General features: G+C 36.7%; 1 protein-coding gene across 4 annotated transcripts in view; it reads left to right on the forward strand.

The window, feature by feature from the left end:
- Nucleotides 1-15,996, forward strand: part of asmt2 (acetylserotonin O-methyltransferase 2) — a 54,906-nt gene that overhangs the window by 14,989 nt on the left and 23,921 nt on the right. For 3 of the 4 annotated variants that reach the window (XM_046855426.1, XM_046855425.1, XM_046855423.1), the window contains 6 exons: nucleotides 1,459-1,550; nucleotides 2,872-3,061; nucleotides 6,707-6,836; nucleotides 9,862-9,930; nucleotides 13,531-13,649; nucleotides 13,951-14,088. In XM_046855426.1, the coding sequence (XP_046711382.1) occupies nucleotides 1,470-1,550; nucleotides 2,872-3,061; nucleotides 6,707-6,836; nucleotides 9,862-9,930; nucleotides 13,531-13,649; nucleotides 13,951-14,088 (727 nt within the window). In that variant the 5' untranslated portion in view covers nucleotides 1,459-1,469. The remainder of the gene's footprint in view (nucleotides 1-1,458; nucleotides 1,551-2,871; nucleotides 3,062-6,706; nucleotides 6,837-9,861; nucleotides 9,931-13,530; nucleotides 13,650-13,950; nucleotides 14,089-15,996) is intronic. The other variant, XM_046855424.1, reaches the window with a different exon arrangement.

The raw sequence follows: 15,996 nt of genomic DNA on the forward strand, positions 1-15,996 counted from the left end.
CGTAAAATGTATTTATATCCACAGACGTATATTGATTATACAGTACTGTACAAAACCAAAACAAAAACAGATAAATGTAGCTTCTATAGAATTTGACATAAAAATCATACTTTCGCAGTAACAACGCTGGTGGTTGGCTCAAATTTTGCACAGTATTGTCAATAATAAAATATGTACCTCTAATTATTATATTATTATTGGGTAGTACTCTATCTTACACATATCTTAGGACATGGAGGATGTTTTGGTTTAGATATATTATATATATATATATATATATATATATATATATATATATATATATATATATATATATATATATATATATATATATATATGTATATATATATATATGTATGTATATATATATATATATATATATATATATATATATATATATATATATATATATATATATATATATATATATATATATATATATATATATATATGAATATATATATATATATATATATATATATATATATATATATGAATATATATATATATATATATATATATATATATATATATATATATATATATATATATATATATATGTATATGTATATAATTTTATTTATTTATTTATTTTTTAGCAAAACACAGAAAATTCTTGGAGGATCGTGATATGAAAATGTGACCAAAAATAGCCTTAGTTAAAAAAATGAAAAAGAAAAAACCTGTGGGCGTCCTTTCAGAAGGAATTAATCAGTGACAGTGGAGTGATATGGCCTGACATAAGCTGCAGTTATGAACAAATTTGGTTTTCCTTTACAGGGGATTTCCTCTTAAACCACAGCAATTTCAAATGTGCTAGTCAATAATAAACTGCACGCTTAGTTGCATTTATTTGTTATGGAATGAAGTATAGCTACCGGTATATTAGTATACTTTTATAGCAGCAATACACAATCAATTCATCAATGTAAAATTTCTTTTCTTTTTGTGGAACAAAAATGCAGCTTATGTTCATGAACAACCTGAAAGCACAAATTCCTCTACTTGAAGTAAAAAATTCAAACATATTGTGCATAGAGCATCAGATACAAATCTATTATACCCACACTTACTATATGATGTAAACTAGTGTTGTACACAGCTTTATTTGGAGCCTGAAGGACGTTTGAATAAACTTCTATTTTACTGGATATATTTCTGTTTATTGCAAAATTGTAAATACCTTATTTGTTTTTAATACTCTCAGAATTATTATTAGAATACACTTTTTCTGTTACCACAAATCTGGAAGCACATATTTGTATAGGATGTCTTTTGATGCGTTTGAATTCCCCATGGAGATACATGGGTTGAAGTGGAAGATCTTGAGTGTCCTGCTATAGAGCTCTGAACTCAACTCTATTGAACACCTAGCTATACATTTGAATTGCTGATCTGCTGATAAATCTACATAGACTGCAAAATTAAACGTTCTTGGTTTCTTGTTCATTTCACCAGGACTTTCCACCATGGCTGAGCATCTCTCTCAGAGTGAACTAGACTACCCTTTTAAACTGCTCGAGTACTTCAATGGTTTCAGAATGTCCAAGGTTGGTGTCTTATCTCTCCCTAGCACTTTTCATTAGAAAATAGAACTCAGCCCCCTGCTACTTCCTCTTTAAACATTTATCTACATTGGTTTTGTTCCTTGCCAGTCAGTTGTAGCCTCCTTCTGTTTGGTTGCACCACCAGTTGACCACAACTTCACTTCACTTCAAGCAGTGAAAAAGTATTTGTTTAGTTTCTGTATCTTTTTTTCCGGCTTTGCTTGATGCCAGTGCAAAGCAAACCTTTGAAATGGATGGATGGATTATCCATATACCAGGTAACACAGTATTACTCCAGTAAAGGGATTTGTCTTCAAATGTACTTAAGTATCCAAAGTACTATAATTTATTATGGCTATAATGTTCCTATAATGTTAGTGTTCCTATAATAATTTTTAATTAATTAACTCTTTTATGTGAAAAGATTCTGTTGGTCTGCAAATGGAATCCCTTGAGGGTCAGCTCTTGAAGCACACCTGGTTCACAGTTGGTTTTCTAACTCTAACTTTGGTGGCCTGCTGCGTTTAACCAGTTTTTATCCGCTCATAAATAAAAAGGAACGACTGATTTCACGAAATGTAGTAAATGAGTAAAAAATGATATATTTGACTTTGAAATGTAATGAAGTTAAAATAAAAGTTTTCCCAAATGGAAAAACTTCACAATAAAATAGATTTACGTGAAAAAACTTATACAGTAATGAATTCCTTTTATTTCATTTCTGTCCACCACTGCCTTTAACTTAATTTAAATAATGTTTGAAATAGCATATTGCTGAGGTATCAGTAGAATTAAACCTTTTGGGTCACTTTGGAAATTTAGGTTCCCCTCACCGCTGCGGCCCGGGTTCGATCCCCGGTCAGGGAACCAACCCCAGCCATTAGGGTTGCACAAGCCTTAGTGCCGGTCCCAAGCCCGGATAAATGGGGAGGGTTGCGTTAGGAAGGGCATCCAGCGTAAAAACATGTGCCAAATCAAACATGTGGATGATCTGCTGTGGCGACCCCTAACGAGAGAAGCCGAAAGAAAGTATTAATGGGTCACATAGGAAATTATTGCAAAATACCTTTGGTTCTGCTACTAGTTCCTTTACAAAGTCCTTTAAGCTTTTATGTTTTCATTTGTTATAAGTTCTTTATTATAATATGTAATTCTTTAGTGTTTTATGAATTTTAATCCACTTTTAAATTTTGGTTCATTGCCAGTCAGCAAAAGTATTTGATATTAAACTATTTAATATCAGCTACCATTCAAGATGGATTTCTAGGCACTTCCTACCTTTTCTTTTCATTTTAATTTTTAACTTGGTCTCTATCCTTTGCAGGTGATCTTTTCAGCATGTGAGCAGGGTGTGTTTGACTTGCTTATGCAATCCCAGAAGTCCCTGAGTGCAGCCGAGTTAGCACGGGAACTCGGCGCTAGTGAGGACGGCATGGAGCGGCTCCTCGATGCGCTTGTGGGTGCCGAGGTCTTGGAGGTGGAACTAAACCAGGGCACAGGTTTGTTTATTCCAGGTAAAAGTAATACAGTACATAGGTGTCTTTACGGTAGGTGGAGCTAAGGAATTAATTTTAGAAAGGTTTTTTCAAGTAGATTGATATGAGTAACAGATGAGCTTTTAATAGACAAAGAAAAAGCTAGCTAATAATTGCAAGTTTCATATACCCATATTTTTTTCACAATAGAAAATAAACTGATGAAATATGAGGTAAATAAGAGAACTGTTCTTTGGTCAGAAAAATTGAAATTTGAATTTCTTTTTGGAAACCATGAATTCAATTAAATTCATTTTTATTTGTATAGCGCTTTTAACAATGAACATTGTCTCAAAGCAGCTTTACACAGATAATGTGGTGATTAAACGTAAATATGTTCTTTGTAAGTAAGTTTGTCCCTGATGAGCAACTGTGGCAAGGAAAAACTCCCCGAGATGGCATAAGGAAGAAACCTTGAGAGGAACCAGACTCAAGAGGGAACCCATCCTCATCTGGGTTGCACCAAATGTCCATTTAAAGCAGATATACAATGCTGCGGGTACAGTGATGATGATCAGAAGCAAACTGCACTCCGAGTCAGTGCAGCAGACCGCCGACACCAACTACAGTCCAATCCGTCCTCAAAGCACCCGTTCTACTCCGAATTACATGGAACCACCCAAGGTGTTGATGAGACCGTCCCAAGCTGCACAGAAGTGTGAAGATCCATGGAGGAGAGGGGCTGGAACAGTGGTCACTGGAGCCTCAGGAGCATGTTTAACTCGACCGAGAGAGAGAGAGAGAGAGAGAGAGAGGGTGACGGGAAGAGAAGGATATGGATTATTAAGTGTCCTATTGGTGTATGAAAGTTAATGTCACTGTGCAGTTTGGACTCCGGCAAGACTCGCTATGGCAGCATAACTAAAAGGAGAACCAGAAGGTAACACAGACATGAGGATCTCTGGGATGAGGCGACCCACCACACCACCGTCAACAAACCTGAGTGAGCGTGTGAATGTGAGGGATGACAGCATACAAATATACCAGTTCACCAAACACTCTATATCCATGCTCCCTCCAGATCTGAGCCTTTACCTAAGAAAAATCTACTGATAAAAGGCTTGACTAAATAAATAAGTTTTCAACCTCGACTTGAACACTGAGACTGTGTCCGAGTCCCGAACACTGGTTGGAAGGCTGTTCCATAACTGTGGGGCTTTATAAGAGAAAGATCTGCCCCCTGCTGTAGTCTTCATTATTTGAGGAACCAACAGATAGCCAGCACCTTTTGATCTAAGTAGGCGTGGAGGATCATACTGGTACAGAAGTTCACTCAGATACTGTGGTGCGAGACCGTTAAGTGCTTTATCGTCAGTAGTAATATTTTATAATCAATGCGAGATTTGATTGGGAGCCAGTGTAGACTGATTAAAACAGGGGTGATGTGGTCATATTTCCTAGATCTAGTGAGGACTCTTGCTGCTGCATTCTGAACTAACTGAAGCTTATTTCTGCACTTACTCACACACCCAGACAGTAAAGCGTTACAGTAGTCTAATCTAGAAGTAACAAAAGCATGAACTAGTTTTCTGCATCCTGTAACGACATCATATTTCTAATTTTAGCAATATTTCTAAGGTGAAAGAAGGCGATCCTGGTGATATTATTCACGTGAGACTCAAAGGAAAGACTCGGGTCAATAATCACACCAAGGTCTTTGACAGCCGTACACGCTGAAACAGAAACACCATCCAGAGATGCAACGTAATCGGAAAGTTTACTTCTAGCTGCATGTGGTCCTAGTAAAAGTACTTCCGTCTTATCTGAGTTGAGCAGAAGAAAGTTATTAAGCATCCACTGTCTAATGTCCTTTACACACTTCTCAACATTGTTAAGCTGATCTCTCATCTGGCTTTGCTGAAATATACAGCTGTGTGTCATCAGCATAGCAATGGAAGCGAATCCTGTTTATGAATGATTTCACCAAGAGGCAGCATATATAAAGAGAAAAGCAGTGGGCCTAAGACAGATCCTTGAGGAACACCAAACTTTACCTCATAGAGTGTGGAGAACTCACCATTTACATTCACAAACTGATAGCGATCAGTCAAATAAGACCTGAGCCAAGAGAGAGCTGTTCCTTTATTCCAACAACGTTCTCAAGTCTAGCAAGCAGTATAGTGTGATCAATGGTGTCAAAAGCTGCACTAAGGTCGAGCAAAACAAGTAAAGAGACAAAACCCTGATCAGAGGCCAATAACAGGTCATTTACCACCTTAACTAGCGCCGTCTCTGTGCTATGATGAGGCCGAAATCCTGACTGATACATTTCAAAAATGTTATTCATAAGTAGGTGTGAGCATAACTGCTGTGCTACAACCTTTTCTAAAATTTTGGATATAAAGGGGAGATTTGATATTGGTCTGTAGTTGGATAACTGACATGGGTCAAGGTCAGGTTTCTTAATAAGGGGGTGGATAACTGCCAGTTTAAAGGATTTTGGTACATAACCAGTGCTAATGGAAGAGTTAATTATTTTTAAAACAGGTTCAATTACCTCTGGAGCTATCTGTTTAAAGAAACTTGTCGGCAAGGGATCAAGAATGCAGGTTGATGAACATCATGTCCTCCGGTCTAAAGAGGAGAGGGACCATTTGGCTTGTTATCAAAAATCAGTTAAAAAAACACATCTCTGATAGTATAGGACTGCATTAGTGCCTGTGGAATTGGCAGCTTGCACATTTGGAAAGGCTCCATCAGTGGTGAACAGTATATACAGGTTTTAGAGAAACAAATGCTTCGATCCAGAAAACATCTTTTCAGGCAAGGCCTTACATATTTGAGAGAGAAAATTCTAACTGCATACTGCATCTTTTACAGCTAAACTGACCTGCCCACAGTCTGTACATTTCACCATTTGAAAACATTTGTTGCATCATGAAATAAAAAAACACAACACAGAATACCCAGAACTGTTGAGCAGTTGGATTTCTGAAGCCGACACATATGGGACAACATTCCTCTCCTAAAATTTCAGCAACTGGTCTCCTCTGTTCCCATATGTATACAAACAAAAGACGTGATGCTACACAGTTTTAAACATGTCCCTGCCTCAACTTTTTTGAGACCTGTTGCAGCCATCAAATTCAAAATGACCATTATTTTCTTAGAATGGAAATTCAAGTTTATTTCTGTAGTGCTTTTCACAATGGACATTGTCTCAAAGCAGCTTTACAGAAATTAAATATTAAAGTGAACGATGTGTATTTATCCCTGATGGAGCATTTGGGTGATATCAAGAGTGTATATATTTTCAATTTCAACATTTGATATGTTTTTTTATTGTTTAATTTTTTATGTATTTTTGATATTTTCAAATGAATGCATTCTGTTTTTAATAAAATTTTTCACAGTGTCCCAACTTTGTTGGAATTGGGGTTGTAGACATTGACTTAAAAGAATCTTGAATGAAATAGAACTTAGTACTTCAGACTGGAGAGGATTCATGTAGAATTGGTGATTAATATTTGAGTGGACCCATCCTCTTGCGTATAGGCTTTATAAATAATTCGATTGCTTCCTCCATAATTGAAACAAAGGTCATTTAAAAATCAAAACAGATGAAAAACTTTTTTTTTTTTTTTTATTTATTCAAGCTTTTTGTTTTATGTTTCTCTTTTGTAGCTTATTACAGCAATACTGATGTTGCTAACCTGTATCTGGCCAAGGATAGTCCTAAATCTCTACATGACATGATCATCTACCAATCGCAGACCATCTACCCTCTGTGGAACAACCTTGGAGATGCAGTCAGGTAAAACTTGAATTATGCTAAAAATATTTCCGTTGTGGATTTTGTAGTTACTCTAATTGTATAATTGAACATGACAAAGATCAGCTTGATAAGACATAAGTGCCTCAGACACAGCAGTAATTGTGACTCTGCCATTCAAAGCAATCGCACTTTTAAAAGGTGATCTCAGTAAATACATGTGCCATAAGTGCATTCTTTTGCAGTCTAGCAAAATTCTCTGTTGCAGAATTGGTTGTGGCAAATAGTCACTGAAAAGGAATAAAAAACCACTTGGCTTTTCATTAAGAGGAACACAATAAATGCTACGAAGCAAATCTCTTTATCCGGGATGCAATGGGTTTTAGAAATACTAAACGCATTGAAGGAGAATGTATCCTGGATGGGATGCAAGCGCACACACATACCCACTCACACTTTCACTCAATTTAGCATCCCCAGTCTGCCTACCAGCATGTTCTGTGAGATCAGAAAAGGCAGAAGAACCAAAAGAAAACATACCCAAACCCTGGGAAAACATACAAAACCATGATCATACAGTAACCTAAACTCAGGACAGAACTGAAAACCCTGGATTGGAGAGGTGGCAATAACACTGACGCGTTATTTTTTTTTATTCCGAGTGTAGTATATTTTGTGTGACACTGTGATACACTTGGTGCTGTTGCCACTTTATAGCTTCAGGGTCCCTAGGTTTGATTCTCACCTCTTTACAGACTGTAATATGTTCTCCTTTCGTCCTTGTTGGTTTACTCTGGATTTTCTTGTTTCTTTCCACATCTCAAAACGATGCTTGTTTGTTTTCTCTGCAATACAGCATAGGATTAAAACGATTGTAAAAAATGAATAAATTAACGAATGAATATGTCTGCATTTATGACAATCCAGCATTTTAATTGTCTGACAGGCTGTGATGGGCCAAGCGGTGTCATTACTTTAACATTATTGTTGGTTTGCTGGTCCATGTCTGGAGTGAAGAAATCGGAGAGGTCGACCGAAACAAACATAAAATAGTACTAAATTTTATTAAAAAAATTCAAAAACAGTATTGAATCATGAAAATGTGGGAATGAAATAATTATGGATATATTAATTAATGAATACCATTATGTAATTAATAAATTAGAAATAATTAATTAAATATGGCGCTCTCCATGCAGCGTGCAGTCTCGAATGTCAAAAAAACAGCACGTGGCATCAGTGATTTGCCTCTAGAGGCCGCTGTTGCAATGCAATAAAATCAATCGGAATGCATTTTTGCTCATGGTTCCAGCTTTCAGCAATCAGCACCGATTAATCGGTCGACCTTTAGTATGTGCATCATTACCTTATTTGGTAGTCAGAGAATGAAGATTTCTGACCAATTACATCTATATCTGCTTGTATATTTCTAACAAGCTCTACTTTTCACAAAAGCTTTCCACTAGATTTTGTTTGTTGCTGTCTATCAATCTGGGAAGGATTATAAAACAATTTCTCAACAATTTATACATTTTCCAAGCAAGTTCAAACAAAAAGATATTTGATATTTTAAAATTTCCTAGGAGGGGTGTCTTAGCAAATTTACCCAAAGGGCAGAACAAGGAATGCTCAGGATTATAAATAAAAAAAATAATAGTTACATCAAAGAACCCACAGGCCTGATGAACAGTTATGCACATTAACTGCGAAAGTTCAAGTGAGTACAATTAGACAAAGACTAAACAGATATGGTTTATTTGGAAGGGTAGCCAGGACAAAGCCTGTTCTCTCTAAAGACGACATGGCAGCACATCTTAGGGTTGCAAACCCTAAACCACAAAACATGCACAGACAGGACCAATATGGAGATGTTTGCCCATAATGCACAGTGCCTCATTTAGTAAAAACCATCACAGCATATCAACAAAAACAGCTCATACCGTCAAGCAAGGTGGTTGATGGGTGATGATTTTGTGCTTGTTCTACACCATAGGACTTGTGAACCTTGTAGCCATTGAGTTAACCATGTACAAACGTTTTCTAGAGTCCAATGAGAGGAACATGCTCCAACAGCTGAAGCTTAGCCGACATTTTCATATCCTTCATAACTGACACATTTATACATAAAATCCGATTTGGCACATTTGTAAACTGCACACACGTAAATAACATAAATTCATTTAAAGTATATTTTTACTTATGTATATAGTCATTATTTAATTGTCTGTCTTACTTATATTTTGTTAATTTATGTCTGTACTTTCTCCTGCACTTGAAGCTCCTGTCACCAAGTCAAATTCCTCGTGTGTGTAAACATATTTGGTAATAAAGCTATTTCTGATTCTGTAACTGGGTCATGCAACAGGACAATGATCCCAAGCACACCAGCAAATTCACAGCAGAATGGCTAAATGTAGTCAAGGTGTTGCATTGGCTCAGTCCGGACTTTGGGGCCTGTGTGTAAACATATGCCTGCAAACGTTAATGAACTGAAGCAACACTGTATAGAAGAGCGAGTCAATACTCAACAATGATGGGTGAGACTAATGAAGTCAATATTTTACATTCATGCTTCAACTTTGTGGCAGCATTTTTAGGAAGGCCCAAGTATGGCTTTGATGGTCTATAATCCTTTGGCATATAGTGTATATGCGGTTATAAATGAACTTTCTTCATTACTGCTTACTTCATTCTTAATTGATGCTTCGTCCTCAGCCCCCCTCATCTGCTACCTTCTATTTAACATGGTCTTTAGTTGTGGCTCTAATCTTGTTTAGCATTCTTGAACTCAAGTTTCGCTTTGTACAGAACGATCTCTTATAAAGATTATTCTTCATAAAAGAGTGGTCTGTTCTCACAAAATTAAACAAGGACATTGAGCAAACAGTGGTCTGTATCATTCCTGGCTTCGGTGCCTCATTAATGTGCCCTCGTTAACTTTATAATGCGTGTCAGAAGATTTCCACATTACCGTCTTTTTAATTCTGGTACAATCCAGGGATTTTAAACAATAGGTCAAGATTAAGAAGTTTAAATACCAGGATGCTATTTTTTTTTATCTTCACAGGGAAGGAAAGAACCAAAATGAAAAAACCTTTGGTCTCTCATCAGAAGACATCTTTTCAGCTATATACAGGTGAGTTTATGACTCATTGTCCTTCAGCATTTTTTTTTCCAGGTGACCGTGTTTGTGCCGCACCGTGTGCGCTACCCATTCCTGTTTCCACACCAAGCATGACTAACCACGGCATTTCTGAAGGTGACATTCACAGTAGCACATTGGTTTTTTTTGGTAGCTGACAGCTTTATAATAAAGCGACCGCTCAGGAAAAAAAAAACACAGCAAAGGTCATACTTAAGTCTGTTTATATAATCATTGCTTTTGAGAATCAAACATAAGGTCAAACCAAGGAGCATTTAAAGGTTCAGAATCAGAGTTATTATTATTTATTTTTACATAATGTCAAAGAAGAACAAATCAAGAGCAAATTCTGTAAAAAAAAAAAATATATATTTCTCTCTTATTACAGTGAATTTGTGGGATATGAAGATGAAACTAATCTAGATGAATTCCCAAAGTCACTCATCCCAAACTGTATCAGTAAACAAATATATCAGTTAAATATCAAATACCGACTGGATATAGCAACATTATTCTGAAAATTAAATATTTAACTATGTCATATCCTAGCAGCGGAATGTAAGTTTGATGCCAATGCCAGTGTGCGTCGGTTGTTTCGGGTGAAAGTTGAGAGCTGACTGGCATGTAATTCAATCAAAATACCTCAGTGGACGTCTGTTTCCCCCTCTGTGTTTATAGGACAGCAAGACTAGAAGTATGCTGGGAAATGCAAAGAAAGAGTTTCACTGTTCTGTAAAAGTACACGTGACGAGTATAAAATACCGTAACTTTACACTAAACCTTAACAGTTACACTAAATACCTTAACAGTTACACTAAATAAATGTAAAAACAATTTTTTTACTCATTTGGGAGTCGAGTTTTTTCTTATTTGTGAGCTGAGCCAAATAGTCTGATTTAATGCTAAGAGCCTGAATTCTGATCACAAGTCGCATCACTGGGATTCAGAACATATATACACTCATCTGTATATTATTGTTCATCTGTAAATCATGTTCATAGTACAGTGGAACCCGGTTATCTCGCCCTTGGTTACCTCGACAACCCTATTAAGTCGACGTTTTTGAAGTGGAACCGCCAAATTCTCGCTTTTTCTAAGCATTTTTTATCGGTTATGTCGACTTTATTTATGTCGCCGAACCCTGATATCTCGAGCACAAGGGGGGAAAAATTTGCCATTTAACGTCGGTTATCTCGGTGCAGCCGCAGAAGAACTTCGCGGAAGTGGCGGAAAAATCAAGTCTTACAGCTGCTACAGGTGTTGTATTGTATACTGGTGAATCTCTGCTGTTAGTTAGTGCACATATGCCTTTTGTTGTTAAATGTTATGCGATGAACGGGAGGCGAAAGCCGGGCTTGGCGGCGCAGAACGTGGGATGAGCAAAATCATAGAATGAACACCGGCAGGATCGGGGGGGAATCCGCGGTGTGCTTTGGGAAGAAAAGCGCAGCCGTTGAGAGAGTGCTGGTGGGAAGGCACGTACCGGGATACACATGAGCGATAACAACGACCGCCGTGAACCAACATATACCAACAATAACGGACGGTGAGAGTGTGGAAGTTTAAATAGGAGCTGGTGATGATGATAAACGAGCACCATATGTGCGCGATTGAAGCCGGGAGCTTCAGAGAAAGCGGACGAGAAAGCACCTGACACGCTGAAGGGGGCCGAAGGGGGCGTGGCAGGTGGATTCCTGACAGATAAACATGTACTGTATGTATTTTTATAGCATGCCTTCATCAAACAAATCACGGCAACGCTGTTGTGTAAAAACCCTTCAAAAACACGTGCATGCACATTCTCATTTATTAAGGCACATCATGTACATAAAGACATTTCAAGCACGTTAATATATTGCCGCCATTTTGATTTTCGTTTATCTCGATCATCGGTTATCTCGATGCTTTTTGGCGACTCCCTAGGACATCGACATAAACGGGTTCCACTGTACATATATACTTATCTGTATATTATATTCATAGTACATATACATCTGTAAATTACTGTTTATAGTCCTATATTAACATTCTATTTATCTTATGTAAATCATGTAAACACTGTATATCCTGCACTTGCTGTTATTGCACTCTGGTTAGACCCAAACTGCATTTCGTTGCCTTGTACTTGTACATGTGTAATGACAATAAAGTTTAATCTAATCTAACAAAATACAAAAAATATAATAATGCTTTTCCTGCTGTATCAGCTACGATATACAGCTAGACGGTATTCTCAGACCCTGATTTATATGCACTAGGGATGAGGTTATCGAATATTTTTTGGATACTAAATAAGCATGCCTTCTCAATGCTGTATATAAATAAAGTATTAATTAGGTGTACTCCGTAGAAGCGATTCGGTGTACGATATAGTTAATTTAATACAAGATCAAACTGGTCTGAAACTAGAGCCATAAGTGGTTGGAACCCAAAAGCAGATGATTTCTGACCTGATTAAACGATCACACTGTGTGTAGAAGTGCTTATTTAGAACAATGGCAGAGTTGATCTACGGCAGAGGAAATAGTTTCGACAGGATTTGCAGGTCTTTGTGTAAGTCTTGGGGATGAATCATAATTTCCAAAACAGTCAGTTTCAACTTTCTCACAGTAAATCTAGCGTATTTAAAATTCGGTTAGGAAGCGAATGGCACTTCACTGCATACAGTGCATGTTTGTTATTACTAACAGTGTGGAGATATGATCAGCATTGTAGTTGGGGAATGGGGGTATTTGAGAACACAGCTTCCTTTTAGCATATCATGCACTTTTAATATTGCTAAATTAGTCAAGCAAGAGAAATGTTGTCTTTTGTATGGATATGGGCTTCCTGAAGGACCAATGTAAATTTTTGGTAGCTGTTATGATTCAGTAAATAATTATAATATCAGCTAAACCGAAAATTCTGAAAATACCCAATGATGCGGAAGCAGATTTAACAAACAACAATGACCGCTAACTTGCAGTTGCTTAAATAGCTGGAAAATCATCGTCAGCATCATTAACAACTCTAATAATAACCTATAAATATCAGGTTTAGTTTATCAATTATTTCTATTTTTTTATTTGTTGTTTTTTTTTTTTGCTGTGGTTGCTTTGGCAACTACGTTTGTTTTCTGCCCAAGGTGATCATGAAACTGCTTCAGTATTGGGGACTTTTTGCTGCAAAATCCCTTCGAGAACCTCCATCACAGCACATCCCAGCTCTAGGGCAGAGCCAGGTTTATCTATGAGTGACTGATTTTGAGCAGGAGAGAGAGATGTCTTGTTTTCTTAACCGCCAGTGAAGTGTGTGTGTGTTCTGCCTGTTATTTTAGGAGGGCGAGTGCATCGCTTTTGCTTTTGCTATGTGCGCTGAGACAGAAAATTCGAGGCTTTGGCCCTCACCCATCTCCTCTCCCTGTCCTCAGATACCTCACATATCACACTGTGTTTGTGTGACTCTGTACACTGTGTTCATCTGAAACTGCTGATATTTTTAAACAGAATTTAAATTGGACATATAAACAGATGTGTATCTGTAAGACAGGAGGCACTGCTGAACATGTATGTGTACGTGTGTACATGACTATATAGATATCTGTATATATTACAGGTCAGAAGACGAGATGTTAAAGTTTATGGGTTTGATGAACTCCTCTTGGGTCATTGACGGTCATGATGTGGTTACTGCTTTTGACTTGTCCAGATTTAAGTCCATAGTGGATGTTGGAGGTGTGTATACTTGTATATTCTTTTACACTAATACCATTCCTTACACTCATATTAATATGTAATGAAAAAAACGTATAAAACATGCATTGTGCTGATTTTGAGAATTTTTTTTTTTTAATGACGGTTGTTTTTTGGGGTTTTTTTTTTTTTTCAAGAAAACCTTTAATAAATGAATGTTCTATTCATTTAATTTTTTTTATTCTTTCTACGATTTTTAAATAGCACAATGTTCTCAATTCCTACATTTTTTCCTCTCGATTAAGTAGTTGTTCTTGCGTTCTGTTGTTTTTTTTTTTTATAGGCTGTTCAGGTGCCTTGGCTCGTGAGTTGTCTAAGGCCTACCCTGCTTCTACAGTGACCGTCCTGGACTTGCCTAAAGTTATCCAGACAGCCCAGAAGCACTTCTGTCAAAGTGATGACACCATCAAGTTTCTGGAAGGTCAGTCTTCTCTACAGAAAGACCATATATACAGTATATAATAAAAATTCGAAGAAGAATGCACTTCATATATGTAGCATCCTCCTAAAACTCTATGCCATAGATTTTGAAAATGGGTGATTAGAATCAGGGTGCCAGAATAAAGAAAATAGTATGGAGAAGGAAAGGAACTGCTCATGATCTGGAGCATTTTTTTTTTTATGGTGCGGGTGTGTATGGTTGGAAATGGAACTGGTTCTCTTTGTATTTATTTATGTGATTTTCAGGAGAATAGATTTTGAAGTGTATAGGGCTATATTATCTACTCCAATGTAGTCAAATGTATAAAACGTTGTTGTACAAAAGTTACGGTTTGCTTCAAAGTAAGATTTTAATGCTTTAATTTTTGTGTATTCGCGGTCTGGATGCTTTCATTGAGGTTAGCAAACGATCAATGAGATCAATATTTCTTAAGAAAAAATCATGGCGCAAATGCGGGTTATATTCAGGTGTTTGCTTGTAAATGTGGTATATATTTAGGTATGTGCTCGCAAATGCTGGTTATATTCAGGATTTGCTTTTAAAATGTGGGTTATTCAGGTATGTGTTTTTAAAATGTGGGTTATATTCAGGTATGTGTTTTTAAATGCGGGTTGTATTCAGGATTATGCTCACAAATGCGGGTTATATTCAGGATTATGCTTTTAAATGTGGGTTATATTTATCTGCTCGCAAATGCGGGTTATATTCAAGTATGTGTTTGCAAATGCTGGTAATATTCAGAATTATTTTTGCAAATGCAGGATATATTTAGGTATGTGCTTTTAAATGCAGGTTATATTCAGGTATGTACTCGCAAATGCGGGTTATATTTATGTGCTCGCAAATATGGGTTATATTCAAGACTATACTCGCAATTGTGGGTTATATTCAGGTATATGCTCGCAAATCTGGGTTATATCCAATTATATGCTCGCAAATGCGGGTTATATTCAGGATTATGCTTTTAAATGCGGGTTATGTTCAGGATTACGCTAAAAATCGAGGGTTATATTCAGGTATGTGCTCGCAAATGCTGGTTATATTCTGCATTATGCTTGTAAATGCAGGTTATATTCAGGTATGTGCTTTTAAATGTGGGTTATATTAAGGATGTTCGCAAATGCGGGTTATATTTAGATATGTGCTTTTAAATGCGGGTTATATTCAAGACTAGACTCGCAAATGTGGGTTATATTTATGTACTCGCAAATGTGGGTTATATTCAAGATCATGCTTGTAAATGTGGGTTATATTCAAGACTATACTCGCAATTGCTGGTTATATTCAGGTATATGCACGCAAATTTGGGTTATATCCAATTATGTGCTCGCAAATGCGGGTTATCAAGTATTTTAAGTATGTGCTTCCAAATGCGGGTTATATTCAGGATTATGCTTTTAAATGCGGGTTATATTCAGGATTATGCTTTTAAATGCGGGTTATATTCAGGATTATGCTTTTAAATGCGGGTTATATTCAGGTATGTGCTCGCAAATGCGGGTTATATTCTGCTTTATGCTTGTAAATGCAGGTTATATTCAGGTATGAGCTTTTAAATGCGGGTAATAGTCGGGATTGTTTTTAAATGCTGGTAATAATCAGGATTATGATTGCAAATGCGGGTTATATTCAGGATTATGATTGCAAATGCGGGTTATATTCAGGATTATGCTCGCAAATGCGGGTTATATTCAGGATTATGCTTGTAAATGCACTTTATATTCAGGTATTAGTGGCAAATGCGGGTTATATTTATGTGCTTGCAAATGCAGGTACTGACAGGATTATGTTCGCAAATGCGGGGTTTTTTTCTGGATTATGCTTGTAAATGCAGTTTATATTCAGGTATATGCTCGCAAATGCGGGTTATGTTCAGGATTATGCTCG

This window comes from Silurus meridionalis, chromosome 8 (genome assembly GCF_014805685.1).
Source record: "Silurus meridionalis isolate SWU-2019-XX chromosome 8, ASM1480568v1, whole genome shotgun sequence".
Classification (NCBI taxonomy): Eukaryota; Metazoa; Chordata; class Actinopteri; order Siluriformes; family Siluridae; genus Silurus; species Silurus meridionalis.